The sequence below is a fragment of the Asterias rubens genome, chromosome 1 (genome assembly GCF_902459465.1).
Source record: "Asterias rubens chromosome 1, eAstRub1.3, whole genome shotgun sequence".
Classification (NCBI taxonomy): Eukaryota; Metazoa; Echinodermata; class Asteroidea; order Forcipulatida; family Asteriidae; genus Asterias; species Asterias rubens.
In genome coordinates, this window is record NC_047062.1 from 20,615,321 (window position 1) to 20,637,383 (window position 22,063).

Sequence of the window (22,063 nt, forward strand, 5' to 3'; positions counted from 1 at the left end):
CTAGTGACCGGGAGTTGTGCTGTGTGGCAGGGCGTACATGTCCTCCGACCCTCGGCCTTCCAGTGCGGACAGGGCTCCTATACTATTTCGGTGCACCGCTACCGGCTTCCGAGTATGTGTGTCTGAGATACCGTTGTTATTGTCAGGATCATCGGACAGGTCGTCCGTGCCCCTGTCCGATCCATCGTCTTGGTCATCATCGTTCAAGGGGCTACTCGTCTCCAAAATCTGCATCGGGGAGAGCTTGGCTGCTGCGGACGATGCGGCTCGCTTGGCTACCTCTTGTTGTTCGCGTTTCTGTTTTCGCCACTTGGCTCTTCTGTTCTTAAACCAAACCTGACAATAAAAAACAAGCAAAACATGTTCGTTAGTCAATGTTGCTTGGATGGAAAAATAAAAAAACAACAACATAGAACCAGGAAACAAATGAGCGTAAATCGTTTATAAACTGTGTAAGTCCAAAACGAGAAAACATCCCGAACGAAGAATGTATTTTTTTCTATGATATTACATTTTCGTTTCAAGTTATATTTGTAGGAAATTCTTGAGAATAAACGTACCAAAAGCAATTTGTTTTTATAATAAACCAAATGATTCGTTTAAATTATCACAGAAACAAATTTAAAAGTTGGGACGAGGATGCTTATTTTGTTTTACCCATGCGAATCACGCACTAATAAATGCGACCATCAGACGGGTTTAATTAAAACATGAACGTCAGATGGGGGAAGTTTCTAATAAAAGAAACTGGAAAAGGAGGTCAAGTCTTATTCTCTGTTTCAGTTGATTGACAAAAAGAAAAGAAAACACAAACTTTTTTTACTTGTTCTAACGATACGGCAGCAAGGCAATATACATTTTATGGTCATCAACAACTATTTGAAGAAACAGAATCACGCACATTTAAAACTCATTATGATTGGGACCAATTTGATCCCGGAAATTCGAATAATACGTGCTAGACTTGCAGTCCATCATTAGAAGGAAAAAACCACGACAAAAACGGTCTTGCAGGAAACCGTCGTAAAATAAGATATTTCAGCAACCGTATCTGTTCTGTCAACCGTCGGTATGATGACTCGCAATTGTTTTGTTTTATTTATTTATTTATATTATAAATAACACCATTATTTTTGTTCTGTTTATGGGTAAAACCAAATTGAATATTCTCTATATCTCCTATGCGAATTTACCATCTAACTAAACATCAATACTGTTTGGTGTATATTATATTAAAACCATTGCGTATGTAGTAATTTTCGTTTCAATGAAGGTTTAATTCGTAAATAATTTCACAATTACCGATCTTTTTAAATGCAAGGAAGAGAAGTTAAATACGCAAATAAAACCAACATATACATAAATAATGCTTACATTACTGCTTTGAGGCACCTGATTGTGAGGTGACATTTCACTATCGATAACGCAACAGCTTGGTTCGGTTAGTGAAACCCTAAATTAGTACAGGATGAAGTAAGCGTGAGGTTGGTCGTATGCCTCATATAGGTGCCCCTTTTCGGCATTTTGCTTAATTTTGTGATGACATTGTTTAAAGGATTGTGGGTACTTTTTCAAAATGTTCATAGATTTACATTAAACTTACAGGGTTTGTAGATAATGATAGTGGAAAGCTTCCCTTCAAATATTACTTACTGAGGTGCTGTAGTTTTTGAGAAATGAGTAAACAAATGTCACGAAAATACGTTTGTAAATGATTAAAATAATTTTCGTCTCATGAGACGAAAACTATTAGGGAAGCTTTCTACTATCATTATCTTGAAACTGTGTAAGTTCAGTGTAAATCTGCGGACATTGTGTTTTTTTGTCCTACAAAAGTTACATTAACCCTTTATGTTTGAATAAACGCACACAACAACCAAGCCTCCCAGTTCTTTCTTTCATTTCTGAAATGTCTATCCAAAGGCGACGAATTTGTATCAAGATATTAATTTAATAAGTTCACTGTTTCGAGTGTTTCTGTGCTGTTTTCCCATTTGCACTGCGTGCATTCAATTCAGCCCCGTCTGTAAAAAAAGAAATAGAAATAAGCACTCAGTAGTGATCAGACTCTTCATGTCTTGAATAATATGATGAGAACCATCCTTGAATAGGTGAAAGACCTTGTAGTCTAACAGGCAGTGGTTTCTCGAGAGAGAAAAACAAGAAGATACCTGCCAGCAATCCGCTTAACAAGACAAGCCGCTCATCATTCTCTCGAAATCGGCAAAATAAAGATTTACATGGTTTTTATAAACCGGATCAATCACAAAGGACTTGACAGCCAAAATGGGCCCCGTGGATTTGGTCTCTCTGACCGCCGGGAGGCTTCGACTGAGAGTGGGGGCTTCGCATGAGAGTTTACCGGATAATACCCTGGTATTTATAACCCTCTCCTTCGTCACAAGCTAAATCTTATTTATATTGTTTCATAACTCCATAGTTTGGGTATTTTTTCCAAAGCGGTGCAACCGACAAATCCGATTGCGTCTCAAAACTAGCTTATACCTCTTCTAATATCAGAAAATTCGTTGGTTAGTCCTAAACTCATTTTTTATTTACGAGTGTTACGGGACACTGAGTGAACGGGATTGCACCCCGATGCCGCCCTAAACACACGCGCGCAACTCCGAGATGCCAAAGCCGGCCAAATGTTTTTTTTTCCGCTGTCCGAATCCCAACAAAACATAAAGATTAAGCGAATTTACTGACGCGATTGCGTGGTAAGCTTTTTCTGTAATTCTTTAATAACTAACAAGAGGGACAACAAAAGGAGGCGCACAAATACATTGGACGGGCCACAAAAGTGTGCGAGAGAGAAAACGTGAAAACAACAAACCGCCGCGCACAAACAACTCTAGCCTTGGATACCGTTGTAAATAGATGTACGGGCTCTGAAAGGGAAACTGGGACCACAAGGATATTTAAGCTTAATTTGATTTTAAAACCAGCTCTTCCCCCAATCCCTTAATATTTTAAATCAAGTCCAGTGATCATGATCCTAGCTGGAGGGCTGAAGTTGCTGTGGTTGTTGTCATGCCACGTCTGGTGGTGTTTTTTCTTCTTGAGGCAACCCCTATTGACCGGCCGGACCGCGGGGGAAAAACAAGCAATAGATACGGCGGGGGGATAATGACGAGCTTGTCAGCGTGAAGGGACAATAATATGATGAAGAAACAAGCATGACTAACGAGGAACCCATTGTGTAACGGCTGACCGTTGGGTTGTTGTAAACACTAGGCTACATGATGGCAGATGTAGTGAGGAAACTTTATTGTTCAACAGTTTAAGAATGATTTGGTTTACATCTTATATTGATCCAGAAACAAAGTCAAATAGTTGCTGTTAATGAAATATGACAGGAACTCGAGGAAAAACAAATACAAAAACAGAATATATTATGACTCCCTAAAATTTCGAATTATTCGACACCAGAAAACCACGAATATTTGTAATCTTTTTCGATGTTACTTATCTTGTGTAATTTTGTCCACGAAGTCACAATAATGTTGATGAGCATTGCATGTTATTTGGTTTTCGAAAATTGTAACAAAAGAAAAACGAAGTTTTGACTTTAAGTTTGCTTTCAGCTTTGTCTAACAAAACTTTCTATTCCTTGAAAAAAAAGTGCAAGATATTAAGTATCTGACTTGTTTGACATGACTGAAAGAGGACTTTGATCAAGAGCTATCGTTTTGCGTGAATGTGAGTGATGGTTCATGAGCCCCTCCCAAGCTCCCCATCCGCACAAAACGTCCCTCCCTTTCCCACAATAAAAAAAGAAAAGAAATGCATATCCCAAACAACAGTTTTTCTACAATTTCAACTGCTGTTTGAAATTGTGCACGGTGTGGACCATATAAGCAAACTGCATTTGGTAAACTTGCGAGTGCAACCATAAACCAACCCTTTTGGGATAAGTGTCGACACTCAGACAGTATACTCTGCTTGGCTTCAGGAGAAAGCCCTAAAGACAAGCAGTGATACTGTTCGAAACGTCGAGACGAATGTTGTTTTAAAGCAAACAGAGAGGAAGATTCTCACCTCAACCCTCTCCTCCTTGAGGTCGACTTTCATGGCAAGTTCTTCCCTGAGCATCACATCGGGGTAATGAGTCTTCTCAAATGTGGCTTCGAGTTGCTCTAGCTGCTCCTCCGTGAAGATGGTTCGGTGTCTTCGTTTCCTCTTCTGGTTACGAGCCATCAGATCAAGATGGGAGTAACCTGGGAACGGTGCATAGGCTGAGGAAGAGAGAGAGGGCGAATATTATCTTTGTTCGGTACTCAATTTTAACTCAAAAGCTACTTACAGTATCAGTCGGGAAGAATGTCTTTTAACAGGGTTTTTTTCAATGGAGTGGCATGTTTTTTTTTAATAACTTATTTGTAACGATCATTATTCGGCAAAATCATTCCCATCTCTGTAAACACATACAATGGTTTACATCTACATTCCCTGGACAGTTGGCAATTTGGAAACATGAATCCATGTTTCTAGACGCCATGGTGGTGGTAGTGGTGGTGGGGGGGGGGGGGGTAAGTAGCTTCCCTGAGAGATAGCCTTAATCAAAGCAGCATTGTTTAAAAAGATCGAACAGTACTAAATGGATTCATCGATTTGGATGAGATTTGTTTCCTATATATATTCGGGGGGGGGGGTGATGGCAACGATTACTGTTGAAGAGGAACTAATGATTTCATGAACGTTCACTGGAATGCAAGTACATGTATATAAGAATGTCAATCGATATTTTCTATCGAGTTTTGATGTATTTGTATTTAATTTCATATAATCAAATGCCAGCTCGAATGCTTCATTTGTAAGTCATCATCCTTGATTTTGTTAGATCCTTTTTATTGTCTCGCCCTTCTCAAATGCCATTATTTTTTGTTCTCCAAAACAGTATTACCGATCGTTGTCTTATACATTGCCGACCTAGCCAATCCGGTGCTTTTCAACTTGGTAGACAGTTGTGTTCAAGTTGTCCTGGGGAGATGTTTCAAACACAGTGTCCTCTACTCAATGCAGTCAAGCCAAACCTTTTGAGTAAGTTTGCCGTGTCTCGTGCAGTCGTAAGCTTTTGTTTTGTATTTCTTGATTCGGGCAATGGATTGACTCTTGCACGAGCGAAGACGAAAAGAGTCAGCAACGAACAGAACAAGTCCCCCCGGTCTTAAGTACTCACTTGCCCGCGCCCCTTTTGAGCCCGTCGCGCTCGTTTGAGTGAAGTCGTGCTTTCAAAGAGTGAACTCAAAAAGGGTCACTATGAATTAACTACAACTTGAGTGCTTGTGTGATGTTAAAGATGATTTGTCGAACAGGTCTTTATTTTGTCAAAAGAAAAAAAAAAAAAAAAAAAAGAAAAAAAAAACATCTTCTGCTGAGTTCTTTTTTTTCAAGCTTCGGCAAAGTAGAGACAAAGATCAGAGTATGCATCTCGATCGCAACTAGTAAAGAGAATTATCTTTAACAAAAAATGCTACGTTGCGCTCAAATTACCGGTAACAGTGCATTATAAACCCCTCTAAAAACAACAACAAACGACAAAACAATGTTTTTAAGGATAAAGCATCGGGTGATGCATACCAACATTTTGACTATTTTGACTGTAATGTACAACTTCTAAGCAACATTAATTAGACTAACTTTTCAAACAGGACTGGCCGAGCTGGCAAGATATGTCACAGACTTGAGTGTTCGTTTGATATAGCATAATTATACTTGAAATAATAAACCTTTGAAAACTTGTGAAAAAGCAGGCATAACTTTCAGTAGTAATATTATCACCGTTTTTAATTTTGGTTGTAACATCCGAAGTCAGCTGCGTCGTATCTAGGTTTTAGATAAGATTTTCTCGAATTTGACTGTGTTTTAAAGGGATATTTTTCCACACAAAAATGGTTCTTGTATGAACTTTATAATCAGTAAGCTTTAAAAACAACAATATTGTCTATCCTTACCGAGAAACTTTGTTTTAAACACCGGGAACTTCATTTTTGAAACACTGACAAATTTCTAGTTAATTTAACATATAAAACAGGGATTGGTTGAGGCTATTTCAGGTCTCATCTTTCACTGGGAGATTAACGAAATTAGCTTTTTAAAAGCCCCCAAAGATTCCCGTTTGAATAGACAAGACTTATTCTAAAAGTGTTAACTTAAAACAAATGTTTTCATTTTGTTTTGGGGGTTATTTGCTATGTCTTAGTTCAACTGGAATATGTTAAAATATCCAATTTACTGCATTTTCAAAAGCTGTAAATTAACCATCTGAACCAACTGTAGGATCGTCACAGATTTAAAAGGACCATGTGTTTCAGAAAATGCATGCATTTGAATTACCTTATCGTTCTCAAGTTGTATACGCCAGATTTGCAACTACATAATTTTCTTTAATGAGTTTCATGAACGAATTTTGACAGATGACGCTGTTTACACCGAAACAAAACCCCTATCAAATCTATCGCATAATGACACAATCAAAGCATGGACAAAGTTTTTGACGTGGTGTAATGGACTTTTCAGATAATGTTAGGATCCCGACAATAAATATTTTTTAGATTTTCAGTAACAACCATTTGAAACGAAAGTGTATAACTTTCTCGAATCTATAACAATATCCAATTGAAATTTAAATCAATACATTTTCGGGTCAAATCGGACTTAATAATCTTCAAATGGAAAGGAAAGTGTCTAAAGTGGTTTGAGGTAAATTTGACTTTTATAATTTTTACCGAAGTTTAATAACCTACTGATAACGCACTTTCCCAATTTTAAAACAACCTCAGAAATGTACAAGTTTACTTGAAAGTGTTTAAGAACTGGTTACGAACTATTACGTGTTTCATAACGAGAACTAATAACATATCCAACTTACCTAAGTAATACTCTGGGGGTAACACCGGGAAATGTGGATGAGTGTTGAGTGGGTAGTACGGACTGTGTCTGGTGCTGGGGTGAATCGGGTACGGTCTAGGGGCCAGAATGTTCTCGATGGTGAACCGGGACGGAGGGCTTGAGCCGTTGACCCCCGTGGCCGCACTGGCGTTGTAGTAGGCCGCCGCGACCGTGTTCAGAGCCGCTAGGCTCACCGGTGTCTGCGAGCCGATATTCATCTTAAAGAGACGGTGAAAATGATGCGGAGCCGGCGTAGAAGTTGAATAACAACACCACAAGTTTCAATTAAAGCTTGTTGAAACTCAAGCTTGCCACGCAGTTGCTTCAAAATGAGACTGGAGAGGAACAACACGGAGGAAGTCTCGAGTTTGATGCCCCAAGATGACGAATGGGTGTTACAAGCTTCTTTGTCTAGGCATCTAAAGGAGTGACTGGTAGAGTAGTTGACTTGGCCACCCTCTAACAAGAGACAGTGTACACCTCACCTTTAGTATAAACCACATTGATTGGTGGACTTAGCTGGTTACGGGGCTCTGAGTGTCTTAAATAGATGGTGATGCTGTACGTCAGTGGTCACCTGCATGGGGAGATGGAGTACACCAACTACTTTGACACACAGGCAGAGATAAGCCCGTCTTAAAATGTATCTGATTACTCGTCTTTGTCTGCGAGGTACGGCTCACTAATGTCACCAGTTGATCCCGCCCTTCAACAAGGTACATCCCAAGTTGAGATTTCTACCCCAATTTTCGCTGGAATTAAGATTTATTATTGGCTATAGTGTGTTATTTTGTTCGTGTGAGGGCAGTTCTAATTAAGTGACGTGTTAATTTAAACGGTCACTCGATAATCACTGTAAGATGTTCATAACTAAGAAATTATGGCCAGGTTGAAAATGGTACTTTGATATCATTTTCAAAGTACTTTTGAAGTAAGTTTCAAGCGATATAAGGCCCTATATCTTATAAGCTATTTAAAGCAATATGGAGAAAGATCCATATAACTTTAGGTTTGGCACCACATGCACCGTCGTCACATTTTAACTTTCGGCTAATCAGACAACAAACAAACAATCGACTTAATAATCATGACATTTTGATGAATGTTTATCATACCAGTTATATGTATTGATCAGACACAAATAACTTATGATTATTTACAGGCTCGCTTCATTCTCTGCTATAAGACTAGTCTTCATTCCATAACATCACATTATGCAGAATCTTGAAACTTATCGCATTATTATAATAGAACCACAAGATTGACATCAGCATACACCAATCACATTATTGTAACTAAGCATGCGGCTACAACTGGAAGGTAATAACAACAAGTCACAGCTCATAATTTTGTTATCAAGATTACGGTACAAAAATGCTATCGGCAATGGCCGATACACACAAAACCACAGTCATCAATATGAAATTTAAAACGGACAACAAAATGCCAATGTCTGGTATACAATCATGACTAATTTTTGTTTACGCATATGAACTCTCATCAGTCTTAACACAAAACAATACATTTTTGTTTGGGCAATCACTCATCTTTTCCGTAGAATATACAACAAAGAAAACCTCTGTTGTAGTTTTTACATTTTAACTGAATAACAATTCAAAGTCGTCCACCGAGGAAAAGTCGTCCCCGGGGCAACCTTGAGGAGGTGCTGGCCGCGGTAAGTGACTCTAGTCAAGAACCATTTTACTTATACAGAGGCGCAAAAGCAATTACGCAAAACAAAGAAATCCCCATTAGAAGACACTTCAATGTACTTCAAGTAGTACAAATACACCCTTTTGTCTTGGACGAAACCCACAAATCCGATTTGAGAGGCTCTGGGTATTAATGGTTTTATACCCAGAGTGCCCACCCACTGATAAAGCCCTCTCTTCACTACAAGGGATGTCATTAGATTATCATTATGTGTTTAAGTGCAGTACTTTCTTGTTTTTTTTTGTATGTGGTGGTGTTGTCTTTTTAAGGGGGTCAGGATGAGTTTTTGTTATTTTGTATTGAATAAAGTGTTCAAGTTTAAACAGAACAGCTGGTACGTATAGTGAGAAGTGCTACGGGTTGTTCAATCAGGGTTGGCAGTTCGCAACACACTCCAAAAACTCCCAGTCAGAATTGACCGGGACTCCGGATTCCATGGGAGCCATACCCATTTCTGGGTCAGGATTTGACCAGGATCCTGCGTAAGTTTGACTCATTTGTGGGTCATTTTGACACAGATTCCGGGTCATACTGACCCAGAAATGGGTCAGACCCCACGGGGCCCAGAATCGGGATCAATTCTGATCTGGGAGGTTTTTATATTATTTTTGAGAGTGCAATGGTATAATAAGATATGAGTTCTATGACATAGCTGGACTAACTTTCTTGCAAATAAGATCGAACTCGTTAAAGTTAAAAATCACTTTGTTTGTATTCAACTCCCATCCAAATGAACCAAATCTTGACTGACAGGATAATAAAATATTCAGGGAGTGGCTAATGGTTCTTGTGACCATTAGCAAAAAAAGATAAAGACATACGGGGAAATCATCTACCAGTATTTAAACCTAATTGCACATACTTCTAGAAACATCATACACACATTACGGGGGAGGCCCTTTGACTTTGTGCCAAGTTCCATGGATAAATAAATCCAAAACAAAAGGGGAAAAAGACTGACAAAACACATCGAAAAGTAATACGATTCCCGCGAAAACACAAGCACATTATCGATGGTCACCAGTGATAAACCAGTGACGATAATGCTCTAAACTATTATGCTAATATTTTATCGGTGGTTGATCCCTATTGTTGATGAGGGGTTGATTTGCTCAAACGGTTCAAGTACAAGTTTCCAATATCGCAAGTATGTTTTTCCTCTATCTGGCCAATTCATTTTTCTTCTTCCTAAAGAGCCCGAATTGTTAACCTGTCTTGCCTGACTTTGGGAGAGCAGTGTCCCGTGGGTCGCGGGTCAACTGGGAAAAGACTCCAGCCAGTGTGTGGGTAGACTGGGCGCCTGTCTTTAAGGATAAAGACAGGTCCCGGCCGTCAGATCCAGTGACTGCATTTGGGTACAATGAAATGTGCAGTGACATGAGCTTCTACCTGGGCGGAATGAAGAAAATCGGCTGGGACTACTACTTTAATAATATGATCGTTATGAACTGCACTATCGCGGAGTGAGTCTCTTAAAACTAGTTCATCAACTTTTTTGCGCAATACAATATAAAGTTTGACCGCTAGACGCCCTTGTCCACTTATCGATAGATGATTAGACACACGGGAAGATGTCGTTATTCAAGTTAGCTGATTTTGATACAACGCCTGTTTGCGATAACCCCTAATAAGGATTGAATTTTTGTTGTTTACATAAGATCAACGTTTCGCTTTCATTTTTGTGTGTGTGATATACACTCATGTTCCGTATAGAAAGAGGCAATAGGAAAGTCGGGGAAACATTACAAAGAAGTCTCCAACCTACCATTAAAACAACAACAACAACAACAACAGCAAATTATGTGTCAACATCCAACAAACGTTTCTTGTATTCGAGTACAAGATTCCTTTCATACAAAAACAGTATTAGTTAATTCATGAATTCGATGATGTTAAAGACCAGAATTCTTACTTTGGTGTATCCCAAGGTATGCATATAAAATAACGAGCCCTTCAAAATTTTGGCTCAGTATTGGTCATCGAATTTGCAATAAAGAGAATAAAGTGAAAACCAAGAACCCTTGTTGAAAAAAATCGTGTGTTTTCAGATGCAGGATTTCATAGATGCATAACTGAAGACCTGCTGCCTTTTATTTTTGAGTGAGAGTTTTTGAGAGAGTGAGAGTTTTAAGTTTATAAGAGAGTTTTTAAGTAATAAATTTATTTGTTATTCTTATTTTTTTTTACCCATACACCGATGTGTGTTAAAGGCAGTGGACACTATTGGTAGTTGTCAAAGACTAGCCTGCACAGTTGGTGCATCTCAACATAGGCATAAAATAACAAACCTGTGAAAATTTGAGCTCAATTGGTCATTGAAGTTGCGAGATAATAATGAAAGAAAAATAACCATTGTCACACGAAGTTGTGTGCGTTTAGATGGTTGATTTCGAGACCTCAAGTTGAGGTCTCAAAATCAAATTTCGTGGAAAATTACTTCTTTCTCGAAAACTACGCAAATTCAAAGGGAACCGTTTCTCACAATGTTTTATACCACCAATCTCTCCCCATTACTCGTTACCAAGTAAGGTTTTATACTAATAATTGTTGTGAGTAATTACCAATAGTGTCCACTGCCTTTAATAGCACTGTATACTCAGTACTTCTGAGTAACATCTCTTATGTCGTTGAAGTATTAAGTTGTTATGCTAAAATAAAATTTGAGTATTTACCAATAAGATCCAGTGCCTTTAAGCAAAAATGGCATGGTATTAATTGATATTGTTTTACAAAAACCTTTTTGGTTTTAGTAAGAGTTGGGGATGCCGAGAAAACCTGGGATTATTTTCCAAGTATAGACCTACATTGGAAGATAATTCTAAGACCCCGTTTTTCAGTTCAAAGTCAACCCTAATTCATCTTTGCAGCAAGAAGATGTTTTTTCCTTCCAAGCTCCTCATGATCTCCTGTTAAGCTGCACGAAATATGAAACTTCAGGAGGACATCCAATGAAACTATTAATAATTAATTAAAGAAGAAGTCAATCACAAAGAGATGAAACAACATTTGCTAAGTGGTCGTAGTCAAGATTATAGAAGGAGTGTTCTGCTTCATGTTGTCACATATATACTGCACTGACCATCTCGGTACAAGAAGCAAAACACCGTTGACATGTCCCCACAGACTCGAGACAATCTTCTCGGGAAGGGGGGGGGGGGCGCTACAGCCAGGGAGGGCCGCCAAACGGCTCAAACCAACCGGGCATTCACAGTCGTCTGTGATATTGCTCCTTCAGACATCATGGTTAACAGTTACAACATTGGTGGTAAACAATTTCAAACCATACAAACAAACCACACGCCAACATACACAATACTTTTGACAACTTAAAAAAAAGCCTACTATGTCAGTGGAGCTTGAATCAAAAAGTACAAATTATGTTGCTGCTTTTCTTTGAAAGAGCATATATTCACAAAATCCGCTATCAAGTTTTCGAGACAAAATATCATGATGACCAGTGGAAACAGCCTGAAGCAACAACAAGAACAACACCAACTGCTTAACAGAATCGTAGAAATTGATCTATTCTTAGGATGACTATTATATTACGAGACAGCATGCAGTAAACTATGAATATCAATCTTCAAATCACTAATAAGCCGATAATCTGTTTATTACCTATCAGATAGGTATCTTCTAAGAGCTATCCGATGTGGCAGAAGAGTATGTCTGGGTACGTTCGATTAGCTTCCTCGACCCCGCGGTGCTCACTCGGGTGAGCTCCTGACAAGAGCTAATCGAACAATCACAATCGCCCTCTCGTGGTGACGTCATGCACCTCGGGCCAGCCCCAAGTGACCCACTCCACAAGCAGGGCACTGGAGGCTGACCCCGGTGAGCCCCAGGAATGACATCAAAGAACGTACTGTGGCAGACCGGGCCGACCCAGCGGCACCCACAGTCAACTTTGTTCAAACTTCTGCTAATAGCGCCCTCTTTTGAATCCTTCTCATCCAGCCCATAAATTTCCATTGGGTGGGGGGGGGGGGGGCAGAATCGCCGGGGACAGAAGTCACTGGGACACGGTACATCAAGCTTGGCGATTCAAGATCTAATCAAGTTTAGTCAGTTTTTTGAACTAATCTTTATTCCCTCCACGTCAGGTTTCATGTGCTCCCATAATTCCATTGTAAAATGACGACAGCTCGAATGAGTGCTTCGTCACCGTCTTCACATTATACCGAATTTAAAAGGAGATAACTGATTCCTCGGAATAGCACAATGACCCTTAATTACGAGTGTTACATGTGTGAACAATGAAAGAATCATTGGTAAAATGATAGACCATACAGTACCACTTGTTCGACAACTTACTATTTGTACGGCTTTATGATAAGAACATCAAATTTGGCACACGGGTAGACAAAAACAATACATTTTACACAAAATCTCCGTTATACACGTAATAACTATATCCCGGAAGCAGTCATCTATTGACCGAGATGGATTTATCAACCATTCATCCAAACTACATTACAACTTAATACCGTAGTTATTGTACAATGTGGCAACTTAAAGTGGCAACACATTGAACTCATCTGCTGTCGTGAAATGCCCACAAGAGGGCGATATTCTCACGAGTTTTTATGCAGTGTCTCAATAAAGAGTCAAAATAAATGCATATAATCAATCAACTGTGAGAACAAAATGTCTGAAGCTTCTAGTATAAGATGAATATTATTGAACCTAGATGGATCTCTGCATTCCTTTCAACTCAACCCTATGTAAAATCGGGCATTCGTGTCCAATGAAATGAACACTTATAAAGTCGAAATTTTTTCACGTTTTTGTTTTCAAAACCTTGTGGGAGGTAAACGAATTGGATATAAACATTGCCCTTTATGTAATCTTTATCGTGGTGTATAATGTTAACCGGTTTATGAGAAGTAAACCAGTCGTTTACCAATCAATAACTTGAGCACATGATGCAACATTTTCAAAAACAAAATGGTCGAGTTTTTCAGGGAAACTTACCAATGATTCACTTTGAACTGTTTGGAGATGAATCGAAGAACGCTGTTCACTATTCCTCACAGTTGCATCAATGCTTATTGTGGATGCAACTCTTTGTTCTCTTTTCCTCCATTTGTGGGGATACTTCTGAAGATAGACAATCAAAACCAGTATGAAAAGAGATTTATTAATAATTAACAAATAAATACAGTTGGATTTTGTTTTACCCTTCACTCATTAAAACTTTTGTAGAACGAAAAGCAGTAACCAATTTGTCCCCCTTTTTTATCGTTGCTTGAAACACGAGCAGTCCTTCATGCAAGCCAAGTACGCAGATACCCACAGAAATACAATGTCTACAATGCCTACATGAAAGTTACCATTACCTCATTATTAAAGCACACACCAGTATAGTTGTGAAGTCCATTTTCAGCTTCCTGAACAAAATCCGGCTAAAAAAAAAAAGTTTACATGTAAAACTGCCTCAAATCCTATACACTACAACTTAAAAACCTTAAAACGCATAATGTAGAGGAGTGATAACATTAGTTCAAAAATACAATAACATCCTATAATGGGGACTTAAACGCATGAAAAATAGGGGAGAAGTTACAAATAATTATAGGTATATAAACTATACGAACTCAAAAGCAGAGGTTCTGACTGTATGTGGTCATTCAAGTTTACAATCCATGTAAAACTTTAACAATAAAAATATTTAAAATCCTACACACTTTAAAAACCTTAAAACACATAATGTAGATGAGGTAATCAAATTACTTAAAACAGTAGTGGAGTTCAAACACAAGGGAATTTAAGGGGAAAAGTTACCAAAAATATTATAGGCCTACAAACGAACTCAAAGCTAGAGATTCTGACTGGGATCATCAAAGCTTACATGTACAACTTTAACAATAGCAAAAGGTAGCATCATGTTTACCCTAAAGGCAGTGGACACTATTGGTAATTACTAAAAATAATTATTAGCATAAAACCTTGCTTGGTAACGAGTAATGGGGAGAGGTTGTTAGTATAAAACATTGTGAGAAACGGCTCCCTCTGGAAGTGCCATAGTTTTCGAGAAAGAAGTATTTTTCCACGAATTTGATTTCGAGACCTCAAGTTTAGAACTTGAGGTCTCGAAATCAACCAACCGCACACAACTTCGTGTGACAAGGGTGTTTTTTCTTTCATTATTATCTCGAAACTTCGACGACCAATTGAGCTCAAATTTTGTTATTTCATGCATATGTTGAGATACACCAAGTGAGAAGACTGGTCTTTGACAATTACCAATAGTGTCCAGTGTCTTTAAATCATTATAATTTAAAAACCTTAAAAAACAAAATGAAGATGTGAGAAGAAATGAGAAAATCAAGTAACTTGAAATCAAGTAACTTGTTTGAGTATTTACCAGTAGTGTCCATTGCCTTTTGATTAGCCTTTGAGGGGACTTCACCTGCTCGGGTTGAAATGCTGTGAGGCCTCAGTACATTTCATGTTGGCCTATACCATGGGTCCTTGTGCTTGGGCACTTTGAAACCGGTTCATTGTATTTTTCACAGTTTAGGCGGGATGGTCCTTTTATAAAGTTCCACCAGTTTTTACAGCCGGCCAGTACCTCCATTTTCTTTGCCTCTGCCTACTAACTACTTGCGCCCTTGGCTCACTCCGTATATCTTTCGTCGTAGGCCCTAGTCACGGTGTTCTAAAAACTTGCATGCCACTTTTGTTCACCCTGAAGTCAAAACTGTATCAAAACTGTATATCCTTACCTGTATCTGAAAATGCTGACAGAATGACCACATCGGCTTCAAACAGGCAACTTCAACCATGGACATTTTCGGAGGAAAGGTAAGGGAATTCCAAATTTCCCACGCTTTCTATTCCGCGGGTAATTATTTAAAAACGCGACACTCGGACCACGTTATCGTTTTGAGTAAAAAACAACACTTTTGCTGTAGCGCCCTCAAGAGTTACCCAGTGGGTAAGACACGTTGTGTTGTTTGTCAACAATTCACGTCCACAGCTGACACGGGCCGTTAACAACTCTGAACTGCAGCTAATTGGGCCTATAATGGCGTCAGATTTGTGCTACATCGATGCTCATTGTCACTTGTCAGCCAAAGACTTTGATGAGGTAACTATCTGTAATAGTTAGACCATGGTTAGACCGTCCAGGTAAGAGATAGAGAAACAGTCATGAGGAATACCGGTCGGCGGTGCACAGATAGATCAGTAGATGTTTACAAAAACTTTATATTATTATAATAAGGGCAATAACTAACCAACTACTACTACATGTACATACTAGTACTGCTACACCAACTAGCCCATGTATGCAGGTTGGACTCCTCCGTTACAGTGGCACTGACTGACGTCCTAGTACCACTCCAGGGCTATACACCAACCAATCCACAACAGGCGAGACCGATTTTTATGCTTGTCAATGGCCAGGCTAGGGAGTGGGGACACATTGAATTTGTTGTTATTTACATGAATATTTTTAAGGAATTGCGTCGTACTGCCGTTCATCGTGTTTATTTGATATTTGAACAACTGAAATTATTCTTTTTAAAAACAACCTTTACATGTCTTGTTAAAGTTGTGGTACATTACACACATAATATTTTGAAAAGGCCTTTAAAAAATTAGGCCTAAATAAATTACAGTAACATGAGATACAAACTGAATCATATTATACCTGCATTGTATTGTATGACTGAGCCTAGTTTCGATAACATAACCCTCCTGCTGTCGACAGGAGCGTTACGTTGTCGCAACTAGACTGAGCCATGGTATTTTGTTGGTTAGGAAATGCTTTAGTCAAGGATGGAGCTAAGGTCAAAAGGTTGATGTCTTTGTAAACAGTCCGGGTTGATTTCCTATCTTCAGAGCAAGACAGTACTTTACCATCTATTTGTAACTGATCAAATTAAGAGGGTAGCTCATTTAAATCTAATAGTATACAGTATCCAAATTGTTTGATAAACATTTGAATTGATCAACATATTGTATTTATTTTTACAGGACATTGATGATGTCATTGACAGAGCTAAAAAGGTACGGTTTGTATCCTTAAACAAATTTTAAAAAGTGTCTGAGTATTGGAACTTTGTTTTCTTTCCTCAAAACTTGAGTTCTATTTGATGAAACTATTGTTTGACAAAGAATACATGATTGGTCTGAATGAAAAGCTCACCTAGGGGTGGTCATGATCATAGCGGGTTTCAGTACAAATGGCAATTGACAAAATAAATAAGTGTCTATGATTTTACCTGGTTTCTGTCCTCAGGCTGGCGTGGGTGCGGTCCTCGCTGTTGCTGAACATCAAGAGGAGTTTGGTCGAATTCTCCAGCTCAGTGAACGGTTCACTGACTTTGTCATGCCATGCCTTGGTGTTCATCCTGTTCAGGTAAAGTGCTAGAGTGTCATGGTATAATAAGCCTGTAGAGAATCCACTTGTCTTTTGAAAATCCTGAGCCGTGTTTCATGGAGCTGCTTAGCACAAAGATGAGATAAGTGCTACAAAATCATGCTTACCGGAATTTAAGGTGACCAGCCAAAAAATTAAAGTTGTTTTTGTGTGAGACTGCAAGTGTGAGTCTGAAGCTGAAATAGGAACTGTTAAAGATGCAACATGTGAAAAATGTCTAGTCAAAGGAACTGTAGCAATTAAGAAACCAACGTCTAGGTTTTTAAACTTTGCCTGGTGGAAGTGTCAGGTGAGGTTTGCGGTAGCACCATGTGTAAATCTCTTTTGAGTAATCATGTTGGTTTTGAGTACGTTCTGATCGTCATCGATCGGAGCATACTGATTAAAAACTTTGAGTTGTCAACCTCTGGTTCTTCTCAGAAGTCACACTTCTCAAAAGAGATGTACACATGGTGCTATCTTAAACCTCACCTGATGCAAATTAGAATAACAAATAAGCAAAAAAGTTATATATGCAATTAAAATGCTTATTTCAAACTCGTTTTCATTACAGGGGGATCCCAGTCACGAACAGAGAGGTGTGCGGCACTCAGACATAGAGGGCGCTCTTGAGTTCATTGAAGCAAACTGCAGTAAACTTGCTGCCATTGGTGAGGTGCGTTTTCCAAAAAATTTGTTTTTTTTTACTCTGGTGAGGGATTTTGGTTGTTGTTTGTTTTCACAAGGCAGACATTTTAATCAAGCAGGCCTGAAATGTTATCTTCTAGAGGGCAAGGCCATTTTCATTTTGCAAAGGCTTGTCATCGGAAAAGCGGCAATAGGGCCAATAGTGAGGCAACATGGCCTCTATGTAATTCTAGGCCCGATACGTTTGTTGTTTCGCTGCCTATTTAGTTTACAAATTAGTGTTGTGTGCCCTTCTCGACAAAACCACTACCCAAACTGAATCCCAACAAATTTGAACAAGATTAAATGCAAAGGTGTTCAAGACTGTCCAAAAACAGATTTTAGTTAACAAAATAAATGATGGTCAGACTACAGCATTTAACTTTGTAAAATAGTAATCTCTCTCGCTTTGATGAGTGATTTTATAAACATTTTTTTTTTTTTTCCATTTTAGGTAGGGCTAGATTTTACCCCTCGGTTTGTGAAGAGTGATCAGGAGAAACAAGAACAGAGAGAAGTTCTAATCAGACAAGTTGAGCTTGCAAAAAGACTGGATCTTCCATTGTAAGTAGCTAAAAACTTCCATTCATTAATACCCCAGACAGTTTTGCTACTCCTATTGGTGGAGAGCGCGTCACGTGGGGGTGTTTAAACAGTTGATAATGACCAGCTGGAGCTGTTTATAACCTTGCTGGCTTCCGCGTATCGGGTGCGCAAAGTGACGCGCACCAAAATTATCACGCGGAACTCAATTCTTAGCTATTAGTAACAGCACTTATTCTAAGCGCGCGCGCGTGCGTACACACAACCCACGCGCATCAAACAGATTCTTCACAAAGTTTTTGATCAAAATATTTCAAACCTAAAATTTTCAATTGACAAAGTGTCTAATAATTGTATTTTTTTAAAGGTTTTTTAACAAAAGGGCTCGGGCCTTTATCACACAGCAACGATCCCGCCGGTTTTAAACGGCTGTTTAAGAACTTGTTGTACCCTTTTATTCCCTAATTTCAAATTAACTAACTCTAAATTTTTGGTTTCTGTGTTGAGCCATCAAAAGCCCTGTTTACACTGTATCTCTTATCCCTGTGGAATACAGCACTGGGGAGGGCTTAAAAAATACCCAAGGGTTTGACCGCTTACCCCTACTCCAGAGCAGATGGGGCTTTTCTCATTTGCCGGGGTAGATCAGGGTAAAGCGTTCAAAGTCTGAAAAGCCCGGCCATCATTACTCAGGTTTGCCCCCTGTGCAATATGTGAAAAGGGCTAAAGATTTCAAACTTTCCGCCCTTCCAGGAACGTTCATTCAAGGTCTGCTGGGAGACCAACTATAAATCTGTTGAAGGAGCACGGTGAGTGATGATGGAAGTTTGTGACAGTTGAATGTTCAGTAGTATTGTTTAGTCCTTTGGTGCTTGTTGGCTTGCTTGTTCATAGCAAAATCCCCCCCCCCTCAGAACCCGTGTCATCATGAGACACCCTCTGCCATTAAATCTTTAGACGCCCCTGTAACAATCCTGCAAATAAATGTTACCCCATGTGACTGTGCAAAAGAAAGCTCTATACACAGTACACTGAGTAATGGAATAGATGCTGTCTACTTGGGTAGGTTTCTTCCTTGGCATTGAATTACCCCAGTGGTATCATAACTACATTTATATCACTCTGTTTTCATTTCTCCTAATCTAGGTGCAGACAAGGTGCTATTACATGCCTTTGATGGTAAACCATCAAATGCCATGGTCGGAGTGGAGTGTGGCTACTTCTTCTCCATACCGCCCTCTATTGTCAGGAGTGAACAGGTATATACGTGCAGTTTCACTTATCAAGTTATAGTACCATGTACCTGACTAAAGTACCATTCAAGTACCATTTTGATGGGACCCAGCTAGCAAAGTACTTGCACTCAAAGTCCATACTCGATACTTGACTGAAAATGTACTTAGATTTGATTTCAAGTACTCCTAGTAAAAATATGTTTGTCTAACTTAAGGAAACAACCTGAAAATGTAAAATTTATTTTGTCTTAGATGTAGTCATGTTTAAAAGATGTTAATTGACTGCTACTTTAGAATTTCATTTACTAAATGTACCACTGGTATAAAGCTTGGTTCATACTTCACGCAAATTGCTAAAGTAAAGTGACATTGTTCAGTCACAACAATAAAACTGCATTTACGCGATTGTTTGCTTTATGTCATTTACTTTTGGGCTTTACTGCCTATTGTGGTTGACCCATTTGACCACAACAGCTTTTAAATTTGTGAGATTTTTGTTTATTACCATTCTTTGCTTCTTTAAAGATGTGTTTACAAACAATTTATTCTTTCTCAAAGAAGCAGAAACTTGTGAAGAGTCTTCCGATGGATAGAATACTTCTGGAAACAGACTCCCCAGCATTAGGCCCTGAAAGACAGGTACGTCTTATGTACATGTAGACTGGGCAACTCTATTTGCCAGAAGATCGGTGACAAAAACTCACGTGTGAAACAACATTTGTCTTTGTAGCGAAAACCAAGGATTAGGTGCAGAAGAATTGCAAGATTGGGTGCCGAAAAACAGGCACATCTTTTACAAAACAAAAAACAATTTGCCTAGTTGTGTTTGTGTTCAAATACGAAGATGGACGCAACACAGACTGTGAAATTATATTTGTTTGTACATGCACTAAAACAAACAGTTTACCAGAAAATGACTTTTGTGACTATTTATCAAAAGTGATGGGTTACATGAGCTTTGATGTTCATATATTAATGTTAATGATTGGTTAGTTTCCCATCACCCAACTCATCATCAGCATGTATCAAAACTCCACACTATAATGTACACTCTTATCAAATTATGTCACTATTTCATTGCTCCTTATGCTGGTGTACTCAACATCTTTCCAACCTTATTCATTTTATTTATTCTTTTCTTGTTTTGTCGCACACAGACTCGCAACGAGCCCAAGAATATCCACATCAGCTGTGATTACATAGCAAGAGTCAAGAACCTTACCCCTGAAGAAGTGATGAGAATTACCACAGAGAACGCTCTTAGACTGTTTCCAAAACTACGAAAATTACTTCATAGATGATGTTGACACTGACAGAGCAGATTGGGATAATGAATGTGGTTTTAGTTTTGCCCTACACCAATGTTTTTTCTGCATAGACCCCTTGCACAATGCACCAGGGAGTCAAAATGAGTAAAAATGAATTGATTGACCCCCCACTCCCCAAAAGGAGGAAGTGATAGACCCGCATTGTTCGGAGGCGTGTTTTGCTTTATGCAAGGGGTCTACTTTATAGGCCCTACTTGGTGCTTTGCAAGTCCTGCTGATGATACTAAATGTATGTAATACAGTTGTACACGTAACAAACAAACAAAATAAAACAGTGCTCCGTGTGAGTATTGCATACTGGCTTTTAATTTAATAAAACTCATAATCTTTTTAAATTTACACTTGTTTACTTGACTGGTATTAATTTCATATGAACACAAAAAGTGCAAGCCTACCCACACACTTAACCCCGGTTCATACTTCCTGTGAACTTGAAGCCAATTTTGACGTCACATGGCTGTTTCACAGCGAATGTTTCGCAGGAGTTGAGCACAAGTCAACTAACGCAACTCTTATGCAACTTCGAGGCATATTTGTGTGGACCGTTATATTTTACTTTGAAAACAACTTTCTAACCATCGACTTCATAACAAACGTTTTCAAATGCTTTTCACCGGCCAAGTCGACCGATCCAAACAGTCCCTTCAATAAGAGTATGTGTAAGAGCTTTAAAGCCATTGGACCCTTTCGGTAAACAGTGTTGTCCAAGGCCCACACTTTGTGTACCACAACTTCTATATCAAATAACAAACCTGTGAAAATTTAGGCTCAATCGGTCATCGGAGTCGGGAGAAAACCACGGAAAAATCCCACCCTTGTTTCCGCGCGGTTCGCCGTGTCATAACACGTGTTTAAAATAAATCCGTAATTCTCGTTAACGAGAATTTATTTTGTTTTGCTGTTTTCTCAAAAAGTACAGCATTTCATGGAATAATATTTCAAGAGAAGTCTTTCACCATTGCCTTCTGTAAACCCTGTAAGTTATTTGTAAATCTGTGAACTTTTTTTTTTTTTCTGAACCGAAAGGGTCCAATGGCTTTAAAGGCAGTGGACACTATTGGTAATTACTCAAAATAATTATTTGCATAAAACCTTTCTTGGTGATGTGTAATGGGAAAAGGTTGATAGTATAAAACATTGTGAGAAACGGCTCCCTCTGAAGTGCCATTGTTTTCGAGAAAGGAGTAATTTTTCATGAACTTGATTTCAAGACCTCAGTAATGATCTTGCAAGTTCGATGACCGATTGAGCTCAAATTTTCACAGGTTTGTTATTTTATGCATATGTTGAGATAC

At 38.7% G+C, this 22,063-nt stretch overlaps 2 protein-coding genes across 4 annotated transcripts; one reads left to right on the forward strand and one right to left on the reverse strand.

Moving 5' to 3' along the window:
- On the reverse strand, positions 1 to 10,309 carry LOC117299388 (diencephalon/mesencephalon homeobox protein 1-like). The gene is made up of 6 exons (XM_033782928.1): positions 10,304 to 10,309; positions 9,608 to 9,655; positions 7,247 to 7,351; positions 6,875 to 7,112; positions 4,042 to 4,238; positions 1 to 336 (listed from the first exon to the last, which is right to left on the reverse strand). Exons 1-6 carry the CDS (start codon positions 10,307 to 10,309, stop codon positions 1 to 3), a joined length of 930 nt encoding a protein of 309 aa, XP_033638819.1.
- A 5,265-nt stretch (positions 10,310 to 15,574) lies between these two features.
- Positions 15,575 to 21,248, forward strand: LOC117293313 (putative deoxyribonuclease TATDN3). Of its 3 annotated transcripts, none has more exons than XM_033775569.1 (9): positions 15,575 to 15,700; positions 16,591 to 16,623; positions 16,856 to 16,975; positions 17,550 to 17,651; positions 18,117 to 18,226; positions 18,959 to 19,014; positions 19,352 to 19,464; positions 19,999 to 20,079; positions 20,598 to 21,248. In XM_033775569.1, exons 1-9 carry the CDS (start codon positions 15,638 to 15,640, stop codon positions 20,739 to 20,741), a joined length of 822 nt encoding a protein of 273 aa, XP_033631460.1. In that variant the 5' UTR covers positions 15,575 to 15,637; the 3' UTR covers positions 20,742 to 21,248. The 3 variants fall into 3 exon arrangements, with proteins under 3 accessions (XP_033631460.1, XP_033631469.1, XP_033631478.1); XM_033775578.1 differs by having other exon boundaries at positions 20,002 to 20,079; XM_033775587.1 differs by lacking the exon at positions 16,591 to 16,623.
- The last annotated feature ends 815 nt before the right edge of the window (positions 21,249 to 22,063 follow it).